The sequence below is a fragment of the Petaurus breviceps genome, unplaced genomic scaffold (assembly GCF_028583685.1).
Source record: "Petaurus breviceps papuanus isolate PSGF00001 unplaced genomic scaffold, PetGlider_PUasm1.0 173, whole genome shotgun sequence".
Lineage (NCBI taxonomy): Eukaryota > Metazoa > Chordata > Mammalia > Diprotodontia > Petauridae > Petaurus > Petaurus breviceps.
The window spans coordinates 18,577,704-18,595,100 of NW_027185759.1; the positions used below are offsets into that span (position 1 = coordinate 18,577,704).

The 17,397-nt window shown below is 48.0% G+C and overlaps 1 protein-coding gene across 1 annotated transcript in view; it reads left to right on the top strand.

Annotated features, from left to right (window-relative positions):
* The window catches only part of GFM1 (G elongation factor mitochondrial 1), a 44,878-nt gene that overhangs the window by 849 nt on the left and 26,632 nt on the right, over window positions 1-17,397 (top strand). The window contains exons 2-9 of the mRNA XM_069083468.1: window positions 1,177-1,326; window positions 1,928-2,060; window positions 4,181-4,385; window positions 6,060-6,176; window positions 7,268-7,418; window positions 15,779-15,933; window positions 16,485-16,569; window positions 17,032-17,169. Of these exons, the coding sequence (XP_068939569.1) occupies window positions 1,177-1,326; window positions 1,928-2,060; window positions 4,181-4,385; window positions 6,060-6,176; window positions 7,268-7,418; window positions 15,779-15,933; window positions 16,485-16,569; window positions 17,032-17,169 (1,134 nt within the window). The remainder of the gene's footprint in view (window positions 1-1,176; window positions 1,327-1,927; window positions 2,061-4,180; window positions 4,386-6,059; window positions 6,177-7,267; window positions 7,419-15,778; window positions 15,934-16,484; window positions 16,570-17,031; window positions 17,170-17,397) is intronic.

Consider the following 17,397-nt stretch of genomic DNA (forward strand, 5'->3'; position numbering starts at 1 on the left):
GGAGGGGGGACCGGTGTGGGGGAAGGGGGAGATAGGGGAGGGGTGCTGGCTCGGCCCTTCTGGGGGCATCTAGAGAAACCCCGAAGACGGGGAGACCCGAGAGCCGTGGAGGCGTGACTGGGGGGGGGGGGGGGACCGCCCAAGGAGGCTGAGAGGGGGCGGTCCGAGAGGCTGGAGGAGAGCGTAGGGGGAGCCTCGGCCACGACCCACGCGAGTCCCCGTGCTTGCAGCGGCCGCTCAGTGTGAAGCCCCTTCCCCACTGGGCCGGCTTCCCTCCCCTCGGGTGGCCCAGTGGATTCCAAGGCCAAGCAGGAGGCTTTCCTGGCCTGTGCAGCCTTATCCCGCACCTGCCTGTGCTCCTGGGACTCCTGCTCTGCGTCCCCCCTCCTTCCCCTCTTCTTTCTGTATACAATGTAGCTCCTCTGTGTACAATGTAGCCCATCTAGTTACAGTGCTTGTTACCTCCCTGAGGGAAGGCGGGTTCCTGGGGAGCCGGGCCTGTTGTGCCATGGCTGTGACCCCAGCTCTGCACAGAGCCCGCAGTGGTGGGTGCTGCCCACCGGGACAGATGAGAGGAGTGCAGCCCAGAACTCGGGGGATGGATCATCTTCTCTTTGGAGATGGCTTCACAAAAAAGGGGAAGCAGCCACACAGTTTAGGGTTTGGGGTTTTTTTTGCTTTTCTGAGGGGCATTTGGGGTTAAGTGACTTGTCCAAGGTCACACGGCTAGTTTTGTGTTAAGTGTCTGAGGCTGGATTTGAACTCAAGTCTTCTTGATTTCAGGGCCGGTGTTCTGTTCACTGAGCCACTTAGACGCCCTCCAGAGTTTAGGTTTTAATAGAATGAGTAGCTTAGGATGGTTTTGTGAGACCCTCCCTCACCGTGTACACTGAAGAGATGCCCAGCAGCCGGAGGGGGAGTGCCTTTCACTCTCTTCTGCCCCAGTTTAGTGCCCCCTAAGTCCAGGTGAGGCCATGTGTCAGCCCTAGGGCTCAGGTCCTGCTTTTCTGTCCTGTGTCAGCCCTAGTATCTGTGACACAATCTCTCTCATCCTGTGGTGGAGTAAGGTTTGGGCCTGTTTGCTGAAGGTTTCTACGGGATTTCTGCCTACTTCACCAACCGTGATTTTGCTTTTATATTCTTGTAAGTGGAACTGAAGCCCTCCTGTTTTTCCAGGTGACCTGGAAGAGCTGTCGATGGTGTTCAGGAGTCGTTCCTAACGAGAGGATCCGCAACATCGGCATTTCCGCTCACATCGATTCCGGGAAGACGACCTTAACTGAGCGCGTGCTTTACTATACTGGAAGGATAGCCACAATGCATGAGGTAGGAGCAGCCCAAAGACCTGGGTAACTTCTCTGACGCTGCATTGCCGGCACAGTGCAGTAGGCTCCGCTAAAGAGAAAGAAAGCAGCTCTTCACCTTCGGCAATGCTCAGCTGCATTTTCATGGAAGTGTGAAACCCGAGGTCTTGGGAAACACAGAGGAGAAAGGTCGTATTGGTTCTTGGTGTTTGTCTGATGGTGTGGATGAAAGAGTTCTGAGACATGCCGGGACTCTGTACTTATCACAGCCTTTTTTAGTGGCGCATTTCCCCGAACGAGGATCATCCTGGACAGCAGAGACTGAAGGCAAAGTCCTTTTCATCTCCCAGCACGTGCTGACGTACCTGTGCTGGGCTGGCCAGTGCTGCTCAGTAGTGGTGTTCTGAATGGCTGGGGAGGGTGGGTGCCGTGAATTCAGGTCGATTCTTTCACTGCGTGCCTACCATGACCTGGGGAATAAATCAAGCTTTGCAATTTTGGGATCAGGTGAATCTTGTTTTTAGAAGCCTTTTCAGTTCTCTCAGGATCCTGGCACGTTAGAATTCTTCCTTGTTCATGGTGTGCATGGATGTGTGTAAGTCTGAATATTTTTTGGCATTTAGGTGAAAGGTAAAGATGGAGTTGGTGCTGTCATGGATTCTATGGAACTCGAGCGCCAGCGAGGAATCACCATTCAGTCTGCAGCCACCTACACCATGTGGAAAGACGTGAACATCAACATCATTGACACACCTGGTAGGCAGACAGATGTTTTATGTTTGCATTTGTTAGGGTACAGCGTGGATCATTGTAGCAGCAAGCACCCCAGCATCTCCAGGGTGGCTGCTCACACAGGTTCTTAGATCTGCTTTGATAAAGGAAAGCAACTCAAAATGGGTTAACAAGCTTGCTTTAATCAGTCAAACATATATCATTTACCTTGTTCAGGGGAAAAGGTCAGCACCCTGAACTTCAAAGTATACAGGCAGAATTATCAAGACAGAAATAGATCAAGTAGACAGATTTCCAAACTGTCCAACCATTACATCCATACCCAGTCAACATCTGGGTTTCCACATCTGGGTTTTTCAAAGCCAGGGGGCTCTGGACAACGGCTTCCCAGAATACAGATCAAATCACAGAACACTTCTCAAAGTGAGCCCCCAAAACAAAGCTACACATCAGGGCTTATATAGCCTTCTCCTGGCTCAGAGAATGTAACAACCTTATTGACTCACTGGCCAATCAAAAAGTATCTACTGAAAAACATGCCTCCCACCCCAGGCTTCAGGTGCACTTTAACCTAGGGGCAGGGAAGATCTTCCAAATTTGCATTCCCATTACAATCATTAACTCCCCTCAAGGCACCCCCCCCCACCTGATTTAGTGCTCTGTGAAGGAAGGCTAAATCAAGTAATGGGTCCTTGACCTGTGATATGACCTTGGCCAAGTCACATTTCTCTGGGCCTCTGTTCAGTTACAAAATTGAGGATCAGGCTGAATAATCTGGGATCCTCATCTGCTGAGTCTGTCATCCAATAATACCAACTGCATTTACACAGAGCTTACTTCAGTCCCGTGATTAAGCATGTTTGGTACCGAAGAGAGTCTGATCGATCCTCTTTTTATTGATGAAGAGACGTATCTTCAGAGAGGTCATGGGACTTGTCCATGGTCACAGAGCTAATGAATGGGGAGGTAGGATTCAAACTCAGGGCTCCCTGACCCAGCCCTTTGTCCACTGTGCTGTGTCAGCTAATTACTATGTGACTGTGGGTAGTCTGTCATAAATGATGTTCGAGGTTCTATGCCAGGAGCTGAGATGATATGGAGACACAGGTGATTTAATAGGATGCTAAGGACCACAGGGCACTTGGCAGCATGGGTTACCAATCCCAGCACTTAAATACTTCCTCTTATAGTTGCCTCATGATTAAAAATGGATTACAGAGTATTAGGGTAATTGGATTTGGTGTCCCTTTAATTGATTCATAGCCAAAGTGACTAAATTAGGACCTTTAGCTACTCCTGTCTTTATGTAATTTGTTCTAGATCTGTCCACACCAAAAGTGATCTGTGAGTAGTCAGAGAACATTTATGTGGTTCCTGGGCCCAGAGCTAAGCACGGCTCACCAAGAAACCTGTGTTTCACCCAGTGTAGGGGATGGGGAAGGTCTGAGTGAATGTAGACTGCCAGGAGCTGCTCAGTGTCCAGCACTAAGCATGGTTGGAGATGTGAATATGAATGAACCAGGCTATGTGGAGTTCAAGGAAGAATGACATTTATTGATTCTTAGGACAGGGTTTTTATAGAGCAATGAGACAAATAAACAGGAGTCCAGTTTTCTTATCATTATCTTAGTCTGTCATATCATCTGTCGTTAGTCCATAGTAGCACAGAATGGATACTTTAATAAGGATTTGACATCTAGCCAACTAAAATCTTGGGGTAGAGGCTTTGATCTCAAAACTCAAATAACATCCTTTTAAATGTAGCACATATTAAAGGAATACTCCAGGTGCAAGCTTTTGAAAACCGCATCACAAAGGACTTCCTTTAGAGCAGCTGACAAGATTTTATCTGAGTTCGGGATCAAGCCTCCTTGGCTCCCCACAAGATCTGAGTGCTGACTCAAATCGGCTCTCAACAGTAGACCTTGGCAACCTCCTTGGCAACTGCAGGGAGTGATTAAGAGTCTTCCTCATGGTCACTAAACGCTGTCATTGGGCTGAAGAATTGTCCATTCACTTGGAAAGTTTATTGCAGTGCTGCTCAGAGTGGTGGGTGGCCTAGACAGAAGTACTGAGAGGACCCTTGCCAGCCTGGCATCCCGGCTGCTCTTCTGAACCATCACCAAATACTTTTGTCTCCTTAGGGCACGTGGACTTCACCATTGAAGTAGAGAGGGCCTTGCGAGTATTGGATGGTGCCATCCTGGTTCTCTGTGCGGTTGGAGGCGTTCAGTGCCAGACAATGACTGTCAGCCGTCAGATGAAACGCTACAATGTTCCATTTCTAACCTTCATTAACAAACTGGACCGATTAGGCTCCAATCCTTCCAGAGCACTACAGCAGATGAGGTACTGAGTGGGGCTTGTCTGGGCCGCTGCTAGGAGGCGAGGGGGGCCTAGCTGCATCAAGGGCCCGGCCCCAGTGGTCAGTGATTTCTAAACTGCTCTAGCTTCCTTAGCAACAAGTCACCCGTGCTGCTGAGCTGCCTTAGGTCTCAGTGTTGTGCTTTTTAGAGGGCTGTGCACTTTAAATGTGACAGTCCCATGAGGTCAGTGTTACAATTATCCCCATTTTACAGGTATTTACACTGAGACTGAGAGGCCGTGACTTGCTCAGTGACACAGATCATGCTTGAGACTGGATTCAAGCTCAGTCTTTCTGCTCCCAGTCCCAGTACCATGAAGCTGCCTTAATAAACATTTGTAACTGACTAACAATTTCATCAATTTAGGGAGAGATTGACACATAAACAGCTGCTGCCCATGTAGACTGAGACTCACCCATGACTTAGATGAAGCTGGGACATGGTCTGAGCTACCTAAGAGTGAAGTGACTTGCTCAGGGTCACAAAACTCGTCTGAATCTCAGTTGGATTTTGAATCCAGACCTTCTAGGCCCAGCATTTTGTATGCTGTATAACTGCCCTTTGGAGCCCACAATAGAGATGGGGGCGAGGCTTGTGTTGTCCTTGATGGGAATTCCCAGGTGAGAAAACTGCCCAATTCAGGTTGGCTCCTCCTCCACAACAGAGTCCTGAAGGCAATCTGGAGTCCGGAGAGGTTAGGTGCTGCAGGGCCTGGGCTCCCAGGTATGTCAGAAGGGGGACTGGAACCCAGGTCTTTATAGCTTTGAAGCCAACTCTCTTCATTATATCATGTTGCTTCTAAATCCCAGAATAGCCTAAACAGATACTTTGTGCCTTTTGCTTAAGGAAAATCTAGAAATACGATGAGGATCATCTTTAACCTTTATGTTAAGATTGCAGTTAATAGCCTTTAAATTGCAAAAGGCTAAAATGAAATTCTGTTACTTTGGTCTGTTATTTCTGCTAACAGCCACAGTAGCCCAAGTAAATTATCTTCATTAATTTAAAACTACTAGCTTTCAGCATCTTACAGATTTCAGTGCTTTGCTTTCTTCCTGACATCCATGACCATAGGTAGGCTGGAGTATTACCATTCCTTCTTACTGGCAGGAAAATGCATCTGCAGAGAAGTCAGTTGGCTTGCTCAAGTTGCCACAGCAAATCAGGAGGGGCAGAGATTTTGTATATGGGAAGTTTCCTTTCTGTTCCTGGGCAGACTCTGTTCTGTTCCGACTCTGGGGCTGTCGACCCAGTGGAAAGAGCTGGGGATGATGGGTGTAGAGGAAAGTACTGACTTAGCCTAGCTTGTAAGTGTACGACATCACCAGCTGCTGAAATGGGACAGAAGGATAGTGGCGGCTGTGGGCACGATGGAGCATGTGTGTTGGGCTTCCTTTTCCTTCTCTCTTTCATGACACCCATTCCACTTCAGAGAAGTTTATTGGGCAGTCAGCCTTAGGTTCTTCATTTTAGTCTGACATGTAGTTGTTCAAAACTGTAAAGTTGAATTTGTTCATATTTAAATATTGGGAATTCTGCAGTAGCAAGTGAGTACTCTATCTGGGTAAATTATTTGTAACTCAGACTGTGGAGTAGTTCCCTAATTTGTCCTTGCTGCCTTTTCCTGATCATCTCAAATGCATTTTTTGTTTTCCAGATCCAAGTTAAATCATAATGCAGCATTTGTTCAGATACCCATGGGCTTGGAGGGTGATTTTAAAGGCATCATAGACCTCATTGAGGAGCGAGCCATATATTTTGATGGAGACTTTGGGTGAGTGGCAAAACTTTGGAATTTGGAGAGTGGTGAAATGATAAAGAGTGAAAGTAAATTCCTTTCAAAAAAATAGTATCTCTGAAATTAGTTGGAATGATTTCTTACAAAACATTTATTGGAGAATTACATCTGCAGTCCCTTCACTAAAGTCCTGTTACCACAGGAAGAGCTGATAAAAAGATTTCTGTCTCTGTGGGCCTTTTCTTTTTCTCCACATGATCTCGGCAGATCACGGGGCCCAGGAGTGGAATAGCTGGGTCCCAGGCTGTGCAGTTGAGTGACCTTTTGGTTGTAGCTCCCAGTGGCTTTCCAGAATGGCCGGCCTGACTCAAAGCTCCACCAGCTTATGCGGCTTTGATTTGTATTCTTTAGTGGTGATTCGGAGCATCAGTTGTTTGTTTGTTTGTTGATGTGGATAGTTTCAATTTCCTCCTTCAAAAACTGCCCATAAAAGGGAACAAGAAAGACGGAGACTGGAAGTGAATAGTGATTTTGGCACTGAGGTGGTTGTTGGTAGCGTTTGTAGTTGGGAAAAACTTGGGAGGTGTTGCAGTGAGGGGAAGGAAGGAGAGGCGAGATGCCTGTGGGATGGGAGAAAGAGGTCACAGGACGCTTTTCTAGGATCATGTTAGCCGTGCGGCTTGTCCATTTTAGAAGAGGACCATGGCATCGAGCAGATGATACTATGATTTGCAAGTGAGTTGGATTTAAGTGAGGCAGGGCTCTGCAGAGTCACCAGCCTCACTTTCTTCTGGGTTCAGTGGCCAGATATAGATCAGGACAACTGGAGGTGACCCAGCAAGCATGTTAGTAAGCAGGTGGGGAAGAGCCATTCCATAGGGAGAAATTGAGGATTTATGAGAGAGGGGGAAGGATGACTCTGTCAGGGTTCTGGACGAGATGGGTCATGGAAGGTTTGGGGAGGCATGAGGTCCTATTTCTTCTTTTGTGACCAAAGAGGACAGAATGGGCAATGATGGCCAGAGGCTTTTAGAATTGAGCAGAGGGAACTGAGGGAAGTTTGCACTACATGCCTTTGAACTTCCAGAAAAGATCCCATTTTCTGAAACAAGACTTTCTCTTCCCAGCCAGACCATCCGACATGCTGAAATCCCAGCAGAGTTTAGGGCAGCAGCAACTGACCACCGACAGGAACTCATTGAATGTGTCGCAAATTCAGATGAACAGCTTGGAGAGCTGTTCTTGGAAGAAAAGGTCCCCTCGGTCACAGACTTAAAGGCAAGTGTTCTCAAAATAGGCCCTGCATTAATGGAGAAGCAGTAACATCTTGGCATTTCTTCTGGCCTCATTACTGATTGAGGGAATATTGGCAAAAAACACTTTGGGGTCTTGGGAAAATGTTTGTCACAACATGTCACTTTAAATGATTCTTTATGCAGTATTTTGGGATAAAAAGAAGAAATAATTATATATGCTTTGAGGAAAACATCGTAAACATAATTAGCTTATCGACTGTCTTTTCCACAAAAGAAAGCAAGTAAATATAGAAGCCTGTAAAAAATTGGGAGGGTGTTTATCTCAGTGTCAGAAGTGGCTTTTGTTTGGTACCTTACCTGCCCTAACCCCTAAAGAATTTTTCAGTTTTTCATTAACTGGTGTAGTTTCAAATCTCGTGTCAGAGGACTAGCTGATATGAATGTTTTTTCTTGAGCATTTTATGTGTATTTGGAAGCTATAAGCCATACTTTTGGCTATCATTTTTGGGGTGGGGAGCCTGTGACCTTGAGGCCACATGTGGCCCTCCAAGTCCTTGGGTGCGGGTCTTTTGACTAAGTCCAAGTTTTACAGAACAAATCCTTTCATTTAAGGGATTTGTCCTATGAAGTTTGGATTCAGTCAGAGGGCTGCACTTGAGGACCTAGAAGGCCATATGTGACCTTGAGGCCACAGGGTCCCCAGCCCTGTTTTAGCCAAATGAAAAGAACTTGATTCCTCTCTGGATCCAGTTTTTGCTTATTTTGCCTTTAATTTCATCAGGTATCCTTGACAGTTTTAGCTAAGACTATGCATGCAGAAAGAATTGTGTTCTCTTGGGTTCTGCTGACCCCTAAATACCTTTGCTGCCTCATAAAGATAGCACCCAGCCAGCACTCAGGAAGTTGGCAAGCCTGCTAGAGAGGGGAAGCAGACCTGTGGAGTGGAGGGCGGCACTGGCCCAGGCGGCTGGTAGGTGCTGGTTCTGGGCCGCTGCAGCTGCTGGCAGGCTTCATGGCACTCAGTTTGGGGTGTTCTCACCTTCCTTAGCATACATGTGCCTCACTGGGGAGCCAGGCTAAGGCTGAAGTCAATAGAGACTTGGGAAGTAAAAGCTCCAGTTTCTCTTCCCTTTTTTTCCTCTCTCCTACACCCCCCCTTTCTTCAAAAGCAGAGTAAGCCTGGGCAGAGCCTTCCTCATCCCTTCACTTTGCACACTGCCAAGAGTGGGCAGAGATCAGAAGGGTGTGATCTGCCTGGCATGCTGTGCACCAGAGCTGGCTTTCCCCTCCCCGTCCCACACCCCCCACCACTTCCTTCAGCTCATCTTCCTTCTGCACAGGTCTTGGGCAATGGCTTCCTGATGCCCACTTGGGGAGTCCCTCTGGGTTGTCCCTATCCTGTGTCCTCTCTGCCATTCTTCTACTTCATCTACCCACTGCCCAGGAGTCTTCTCTGCTGTGGCTGCCAGCTGAGCCTGGCCGTTGGCTGCCCCGCCTACCTCTGAGTTCTGAGGGACCGAGACAGGAGGTTGTGGCGGCAGCAGATCCTGTGACCTGAGTGACCAGTTCCTTAGACTGTTTCAGTATTTACTGTTTTACAGAAGAAGTACCCACCCCCTTCTTCTCTAAAAAAACGAGGGAGTTGGAAAAGATGCCCTTGAAGACTCCTTGCAGCTCTAAAGTGCTTTGATTCCATGATCATTTCTTTTGGACTCTCTCTCCATTCTCCCTTATGATCCCTTCTAATTTACAGTGTTGAGAAAAGGGCCCTGTAAAGCTGCTTGGGCTGTTCAGTATGCAGGGCTCTCTGGGCAAATCCCCTTGTCCTGCACCATGGTTTGTAAAATAAAGCCATTTTTCCATAATGACAGTTCAAATTTGTGTAGTGCTCTAGGTTTACAAATTGTTCTTCTGATTAAGAGCCTTGTGGATTAGTGGAGCACTCAGTGCACTTTTAACCTTTTGAGAAGCATCAGCTGTTACTTGTTCTGCATCTCCTGCCGCTGTGAATCTATATGACTGTCCCTGCGCCTGGAGTGGACTCGTGGCCTTCCTTGGAGGTCCAGCTGAAGGGCTGCTCCTTTCCTGACTCCATGGCTCCCTCCTGAGCCTTGGGGTATTTGACCTTTCCTCTGTACCAGTAACTCTCCTCCATGACATGTCTTCCCCCATGAGACTGAAAGCTTCTGAAAGGCAAAGGTTCTTCATCTTTATGTTCCCAGTGCTTAACACAGTAGCCAGCATAGAACATCTATTGAATGAAAATAGGAAAAGGTACATACATATGTGGCAGCACCTGCCTGATACTCAGAGCTCACTGGAAACCTCTGCTCTCTGTAAAATAGCCAGGAGCCAGAGAGGAAACAAGAAGGACCCATGGCTCTAAACTCAGGCTTTTCACCCTTGTCATTGGCACAGGTGGGTTATCTGGTTTCCCTGTGTGCCCTGGATTGGACGTGCAGTTGAGTTCAGACACTCACTGAGGGCCTGCTCACAGTCTGTGAGAGCAGATGCAGGGACTGGAGAGAGAGATGGTCTCTGGGCTCTTGGGATCACAGGCTGCTCAGCGCAGGGCTAGAGGGGCCTTGGAGGGCGTGCAGAGGGAGGGAGGGCCCTGGGGGCAGTTAGAGAAAGCCCTTTGTTCCTTGTGAGTGAGTGTTGCCAGTGAGGGATCAGGGAAGAGGAGGGAAGCCTTGCTCAGAATCCCAGCAGCAGAGCTGGAGAGAGCAGCCCCTCGGTGCCGGGGCCTTCCTCTGAAGTGCTTCCTCGCGGCGGCCTGCTCTAGACTGCGGGTGACTGCTGGTGCCTGCTGGCCCCCAGACTCTGAGCTCTCTTGGCTTCTTTTTCTCCTCCATGCTTTTTGCTGTGCCTGATGCAAAGTAGGTACTTAATATGGCCTTGTTGAGAGATTGACTGAGCAGAGATGCAGAGGGAAGAAAGGCCTGACTGTGTAGGCCACAGACTACATGGAGGTGGGTGTAAGTGGTTGGGAAGGTGGGGTTGGTACTAGGTTGTGGAGGGTCTTGAAAGCTACATGGAAGAGTTTTAGCTTTCCTCAGTGTGGAGAGAGCCTCTGAAGTCACTGAGCCACAGAGTGAGGGGACAGCTGGCATCCCTTGGAGAGTGCCCTCCAGTAACGGATGGACGAGTATCCCAGTAGTAAGTGTCGGTTCTGCGGATAGACCAACTCTGGAAACTTGGGGAAATGGCTTCTCTTGGCCTTGGCCGCCTGATGTTCATAATGAGCAGACTGGGCGGGAGGACGAATGGTAGCCACCTTCTCTGCTGCCTCCAGCAGGCTCCAGTTCTCCCATTTCCCAAAAATACTAGATAAATTGATGAATCTTAATCTGGTAATATTTGAGGCACCACATTGAAAAAAACAAACGTGTTTTCTCTTGTGGTGGTGTTTGATTAAAAGAAAAGGTTTGCAAAGGCAGATGCTTTATGTTATGTGCCCTCCAGTTAGACCAAGTCATGCATAGTTTTAACAGGCTGTCACAGGGAGAAGATTCCTCCTCCTTCACTGTCTCTGCAGTGTGGAAAAGCTGCTGTTTGCACTTGGGTTATCTGGTGTGTCCTGGACGTGGAGTGTCCCTCCGCTGTCACGGCCAGCACCTTGTAGATGCCCTGGGGTGGGGCAGAGCGATTACTAAATGTAACAGGGTCATCCAGACACACAGAAGGTTTGGCTGGGGGAGATTTGAGAGGTCATCTTGGAAAGCTAATTTTGGCTGTATCTTTGAATATAGAATGTAGAGTGCCGATATCTTACAGAAATGCGGTAAGAGATCTGCCTTTTTACCAAGTTAGACTAAAGTGTCTGAAGTGTGCACCATGTAGTTTTCTGTTTCCCATATTTTAAGCATAAAGGACAAGGTCAGGGTAGTAGTTTTTTGTGGTAGCAGTCCTGGAAGAGCAGGCCTGTGAGGGTTAGTCACTATGAGCAGTGTTAGCTTTTGGCATAAAGATCTGAGCAAGTTTTGGTGTTGTAGCTAAAAAGTGAGATGTGTCAGACTTGTCCTTGCCCTGGAGCCCCAAGGAGGGAATGGCCTGACCTCACAAGAGGATGGGGGGGCTTGCACATGAGTCCCACACCTGTTTGGTTTTGGTTTTGCTGGCAGTGAAAGTATAAGTGGTGCCGGATGGAGGGACTCCCCTGCTCTGGGTTTTTGTCTTCGCGGTTGGTGGGGGAAGAGGTGCCTGGCTCACAGAGTCCATCTCTTCCTGGGCCTCACAGCACCCTTGTCCTTTTTTGCATCCACACTGTGACTCCCTTTCTCTCGGCCCCTCAGTGCTGTGCCAGATCAGCCATGGCTTTAGCATCGCCCACACCCTTGTATGTTATCTGTGTTATTCTCCGCTCTAGAACCCCTGCCTCCCCCCACCCACCTCTCACATCCTTTGTCCAGCCCCAGTCCCAGATCATTCCTACCTTCACTGGGACTCATGTGCTGCTGAAATCCTAGTGATGACGACAGGGCCCAACTCTCCCGCTGCAGCATGGGTTAGGCTTGTTCGCTTCTCTAAATGTGCCCAAGCTGCCAAGGCTCCGGGGGCCTCCCTGGACACCGCTTCTTCTTGCTCCTGATCGCCTGAGCGTCTACGTGGCCAGGGCCCTCAGGCTTGGCGTCCTTTCTACGCTGTGGTGACAGGAGCCTCCTTTCGGTAGCCGTTGAAGGGAAGGCCTCTTTTCAGCCTCAATTCCTGGTGCATGTCAGTCAGGCCCACCCCCAGCAGCCTTTGTTGCGCCAAGGCAGTGTCAGGTCACTGCCCCTCCTCAGCCCTCTCAGCTGCCCCTGCGCCAGTCCCCTTGCTTCTGGGGTTCTTGCCAGCCAGAGGAGTCCATGGTGCAAGGAGGGTTAACGACTTTGGTTTAGAGCTTGTTCTGTCATAGAAACAATGTTACACGTGGTGGTCACATTCCCCAAAGCTCTTATGCACCCTCCCTATGGGGCATTGGTTTCATAGTGTTCTCTTCATATTGCCCGGCTTCCAGACCCTCCCTCCTCAACCTTTCTCTCCCAGCTTCACCATTTCCCTTCATGAAAGCTCCGTCCCAGCCACCTTAGACTGCCGATGGGCATCTGGCCATGGCACTTGGCTGAGCCTTTCTCTTCCAGGTACCAGTTACTTTCCAGTTCTGATGGTTTTCTCAGTCCTTGGCCCTGAGCTCTCTGCAGTCTTTGACGCCATTGACCATTCTCCTCTCTTGAGTCTCCCCTCTCCTTTGGGTTTTCATGACATTGCCGTCTCTTGGTTCTCCTCCGACTACTCCTCAGACAAGTTTTTGGAGTCATCCTCCAGAGTGTACCCCCTGATGGTGGCTGTAACCCTCAAGGCTCTGTCCTGGGTAAGCCTGCAACAATTTTGCTAGTTTAGTCCAGGCTTGTGATATTATTGGTACAGGGAATTCTTTTTTTTTTAGCAACTGGGGTTAAGTAACTTGCTCAAGGTTACACGGCCAGGTGTTTCTGGGTGGGTGCTAAGTGTCTGAGCCCGGGATTCGATCTCCAGGTCATCCCAACACTGGAGCCGGTGCTCTTACTCGCTGTGCTACCTGGCCGCCCCAGTGCAGGGAATTCTTGATGAGGAAATCCTCCCAACCATCACTGACCCACAAGTTTTGCAATGTAAATGTGCGAGTATTTGGTCTGCCTGCCTTGTTCCTTTCCATTCTAGTCCATCGTCCATAAAATTGCCAAAGTGATTTTCTTGAAGTGCCGATCTGGCCGCATCACTTCCTATTCCGTGAACTCCAGGGTCTCATCAGACCCTTGATAGCTTGGCCCGGACTTCTCTTTCCAGCCCCATTGTGCATTGCTGCCCTCCTGCACTCTGCAGCTTCTCCAGGTTCTTCTCTCCATCCACCATCTTGGCCATGCCAAGGATGCCCTCCTTCCTCCTCTCTGCTGGTGCCTTCCCTGTCTTATAGTTAGCTTCTTTCTGTTTACTTTATCTTCTGTCTGCCTCTGTGTGCATGCTGTCTTCCCCAGTAGCACAGAAGCTCCTTGGGAGCAGAGGTTTTGTCATTACTGTATGTGTACCTCCATCAGCAGGGTTGTAGATTGTCAGACTCGCCCAGTGATAGATGAGTGGTGGCCAGTGCGCCTCTGAGGTTCCATACCTGGCATTCTGTTCACGAGGCCATGCCTTTTTTCACTGCCACTAGAAAAGGTGGGTCATTGTGCAGGGGAGATGCACAAGGTCAGGAAACATTGCACGCTTTCTCAAAGGCAATCCTGCAGTGTTGTGGGGCTACTGGTCATAGGCATAATGGGAAGGTATAGACTGCAACATATTGCCAACCAGAAATTAGACAGAAATGGCAAAAAGGATATCAGAGAGAGAGATGATTGGAAAAAAGGAAGATGGGCGAGGCTAGCTATATAAGTAGCAAGGGGTTAGCCTGTGGTCAGCCTGTGGGCTTCATCGGGACCAGTCCCATATCATGAGATGTAGAGGAAGCCAGGACATGAGGTGCTGTCCCCTCCCTCCAGGTCTGATGGGAGGCCAGGAGCAAGAGTCCCTGTGGATGGGCAGTGTGGTCATGTGTGTTGTTGGAGGGAAGGCCCCATGGCTAAGATCACGAAGCTACCAAAGTATGTTTGATTAAAAGTGGAGCTATCCCTCTGTCCTGTGTGAAATCCTGGTATCATTTAGCGTTTGAGAAGGGAAGTCTCTGCAAACTGTGGCATCATGGGATTGAGGGCAGCTTGATTGTTATATAGCCGAGGGATAGGGAACAGCATGATTGGCTGGAAATTTGTAATGAGTGGCTAGCAGCAACCCCCTCTTGCCCTCCTGAGACTAAGTGTTCACTGTTTGAATCCACCTCCAAGGCCAAAGGTAAGGGCCCAGACTTCTTTGGACAGCTCACCAGAAATCCTGCTTGGTGGTGTAAAGGTATTAGGCCCAACTCCCTTATGGCAAGCTGCATTCTCTGATGTTGGCAGAATTCACCAAGGCAAGAACAGAACATACATTAGCAAAAGAACTGAATTTCTAAAGCCCTCACAAGCCAGCTGAATCCTGAACTCAGTTCAGAGACAGGTACAGGACAAAATCTGATCAATAAAAAATGATGCACAATTAATTTAATCTTTGCATTTGAAAGAGAATGTTGACTTCAATTTCATAAATATTTATTGAGCAGCCACTCTTTTCAACATCCTGAAAATACAAAGAGAAAATATGGTAGTACCTCTCTTTCAGGACCTTACAGTCATGGTGGTGATTAGTGGGGAGTGAATCATCCATAAATATGGCACAGGGTAGAGTGTGTTGGGCAAAGGTGGGATCCAGGCAGAGTTTTCTAAGAAATGTGAAAAGGGAATGGAGAAGTGAAGCCTTTGTGTGGGACCTCAGATGAGGAGGATTGTAGCAGCAAGCACCCCAAGCACGTCCTCAGGGTTTGCTGCCCATACAGGTTCTTGGATCTGCTTTGATAAAGGAAAGCAACTCAAAATGGGTTAACAGGCTTACTTCAATCAGTCAGACATATATCGTTTACCTTGTTTAGGGGAAAAGGTCAGCACCCTGAACTTCAAAGTATACAGGCAGAATTATCAAGACAGAAACAGATCAAGTAGACAGATTTCCAAACTGTCCAACCATTACATCCATACCCACTCAACATCTGGGTTTCCACATATGGGTTTTTCAAGGGGAGGGGGGGGCCCTGGACAATGGCTTCCCAGAATACAGATCAAATCACAGAACACTTCTCAAAGTGAGCTACACATCAGGGCTTATATAGCCTTCTCCTGGCTCAGAGAATGTAACAACCTTTTGGACCCACTGGCCAATCAAAAAGTATCTACTGAAAAACAAGCCTCCCACCCCAGGCTTCAGGTGCACTTTAGCCTAGGGGCAGGGAAGATCTTCCAAATTTGCATTCCCATTACAAGGATCTCAACAGGAAGGGCAGGACAGTATTGGCAGGCCCTGGCAGGCTCACCCTCCGGCTCACATCTGCCTCCAGTGCCCTCTGTGTCCTCATGAGCCTCCGCAAGTCACCAAGAAGGAGAAGCCTGTCCTTGGTGGGGGCAGCCCCTCCCCGCCCTCTGTATGGATCCTGGGTAGAGTTAGTTCTTTGAGTGGCATCTCCCCCATCAGAGTGTGAACTCCTGGAAGGCAAGGGCCCTGTTTTTGCTTTGCTTTGTACAGTGCTAAGGATTCACTGTCGGGCAAAGGCCTTTCTGCTTTCAGTTACGATCTGAAGAAAAAGAGACCATCTTCCCAACTGCCACTGGCTTCTGTGCACAGAATCTTAACTCAGAGCACTTCTACTGCTTTACCAATTCACTCATGCTGATTTGATTTGAAGCACAAAATGTCACCAAATAGAAGTAACACTTAGGTGATTTCTTGTCTTTTTAGCTTGCGATCCGAAGAGCGACCATTAAGCGCTTGTTTACGCCTGTGTTTGTGGGAAGCGCTTTGAAGAACAAAGGGGTGCAGCCTCTCCTCGATGGTGTCCTGGCGTACCTTCCTGATCCCTCCGAGGTCCAGAACTATGCCATTCTCAATCAGGAGTAAGGAAGGGAGATGCAGGGAAGCTTTCTGGTTGTACGGGTGTTTTCATTATCTAAAGAGGGTTTGGACACAGGGCTGGGCATTGAAGTTACTGAGTTTTTCAGTCTTCACGTGATATCTAGTTTTTCAGTGTACAGCACAGTGTTGTCAGGGAACCTCGGACAGCAGTTTCTGCAGATAACTTAAAATGAAAAATAATTCTTGTTTTTCATATATTTTGTCTAAGTAGAGAACATACTGTATGTTGTGGGTCTCTTTTCTTTCCTCTAGAATAAGATTTTGTAAATAGGCGTTAGTGTTGAAAAGCTTTTTTTTTTTCCTTTCCTTTACTGTCCCTCATTTATTTTGGTTCACTTACTGTATTGTTAGGCAAAGGCAAGGCCTGGCGGGCTTCTGCTGCCTTGTCATAGTTACCGTCTCTTTGGCTGTGAGATGTGATTTAGAAAGAGGGGAGCAGCCATGCTTTTTGCCCTCAGATGACAGCGGCTAAATGATCTTGAGGGAAACTGGCCAGTCTTACAGTGTGTAAACATTTTCCACTTACTTTAAGGGACTCTGATGAGAAATCCAAAGTCTTAATGAGCTCTAAAAGAGATAACTCCCAGCCTTTTGTCGGCTTGGCTTTTAAACTGGAGGTAAGCTATTGTTTCATTTTATTTTATTTCTTGCTAAATTTAACTATGCTGATTAAGAATGGTAAATGTAATTGGATGTCTTTGGGGAGGGTCGAATTTGGAAAAGATGATTTGTCCTTCATCATCTAGACAGGAGTTTACATACCACTAGGGTTTGTTTATTTTCTCCCTAAACATGACTGGATTGGGCTTGAGCGAAACATTATCTAAATAGTTTTTGAAAACTCATCTTAATGATGCAATTTGAAGGAAATAAGAGAGGGATCAATTTTGGAGCACTGAAGACCTCGTGGGTGAGTCCATTAAGGCTCCCTGGGAAGAGTTACTCTGTTCGGTCCTGGTGGTTGATGAATCAGACATGTACAAAAGATTCAGTAGTTAAAAAAAACATGGCACACTTGTGACGTGTTCTGAATTTACCATATGGTCTTGTCTGCTTTCTCATTCGACGCACATTTCCAGGCTGGGCGATTTGGACAGCTGACTTATGTGCGAAATTATCAGGGTGAGCTGAAGAAAGGAGACACCATTTACAATACCAGGACCAAGAAGAAGGTGCGTGTGCAGCGCCTCGTCCGGATGCACGCCGATATGATGGAGGCAAGTCTTGGGCAGTCCCTGCGAATTGTCTGCCAGATGTTGCGAGCTGTATATAACATCTTGCCAGTTTATTTGCGTGGGGAGGGTCTGTAGCAACATCCCGAGTCAAAGAGAGTGGACTCCTTCCCAATACTTGGTCAAGAGTGATCAGTTCTTGGCGAGGTATTGTTGTAGGAGCAGGAGCAGAAAAAAGTGGTGCATAGAGTGGGAGTGATTTCTGGGTCCAAA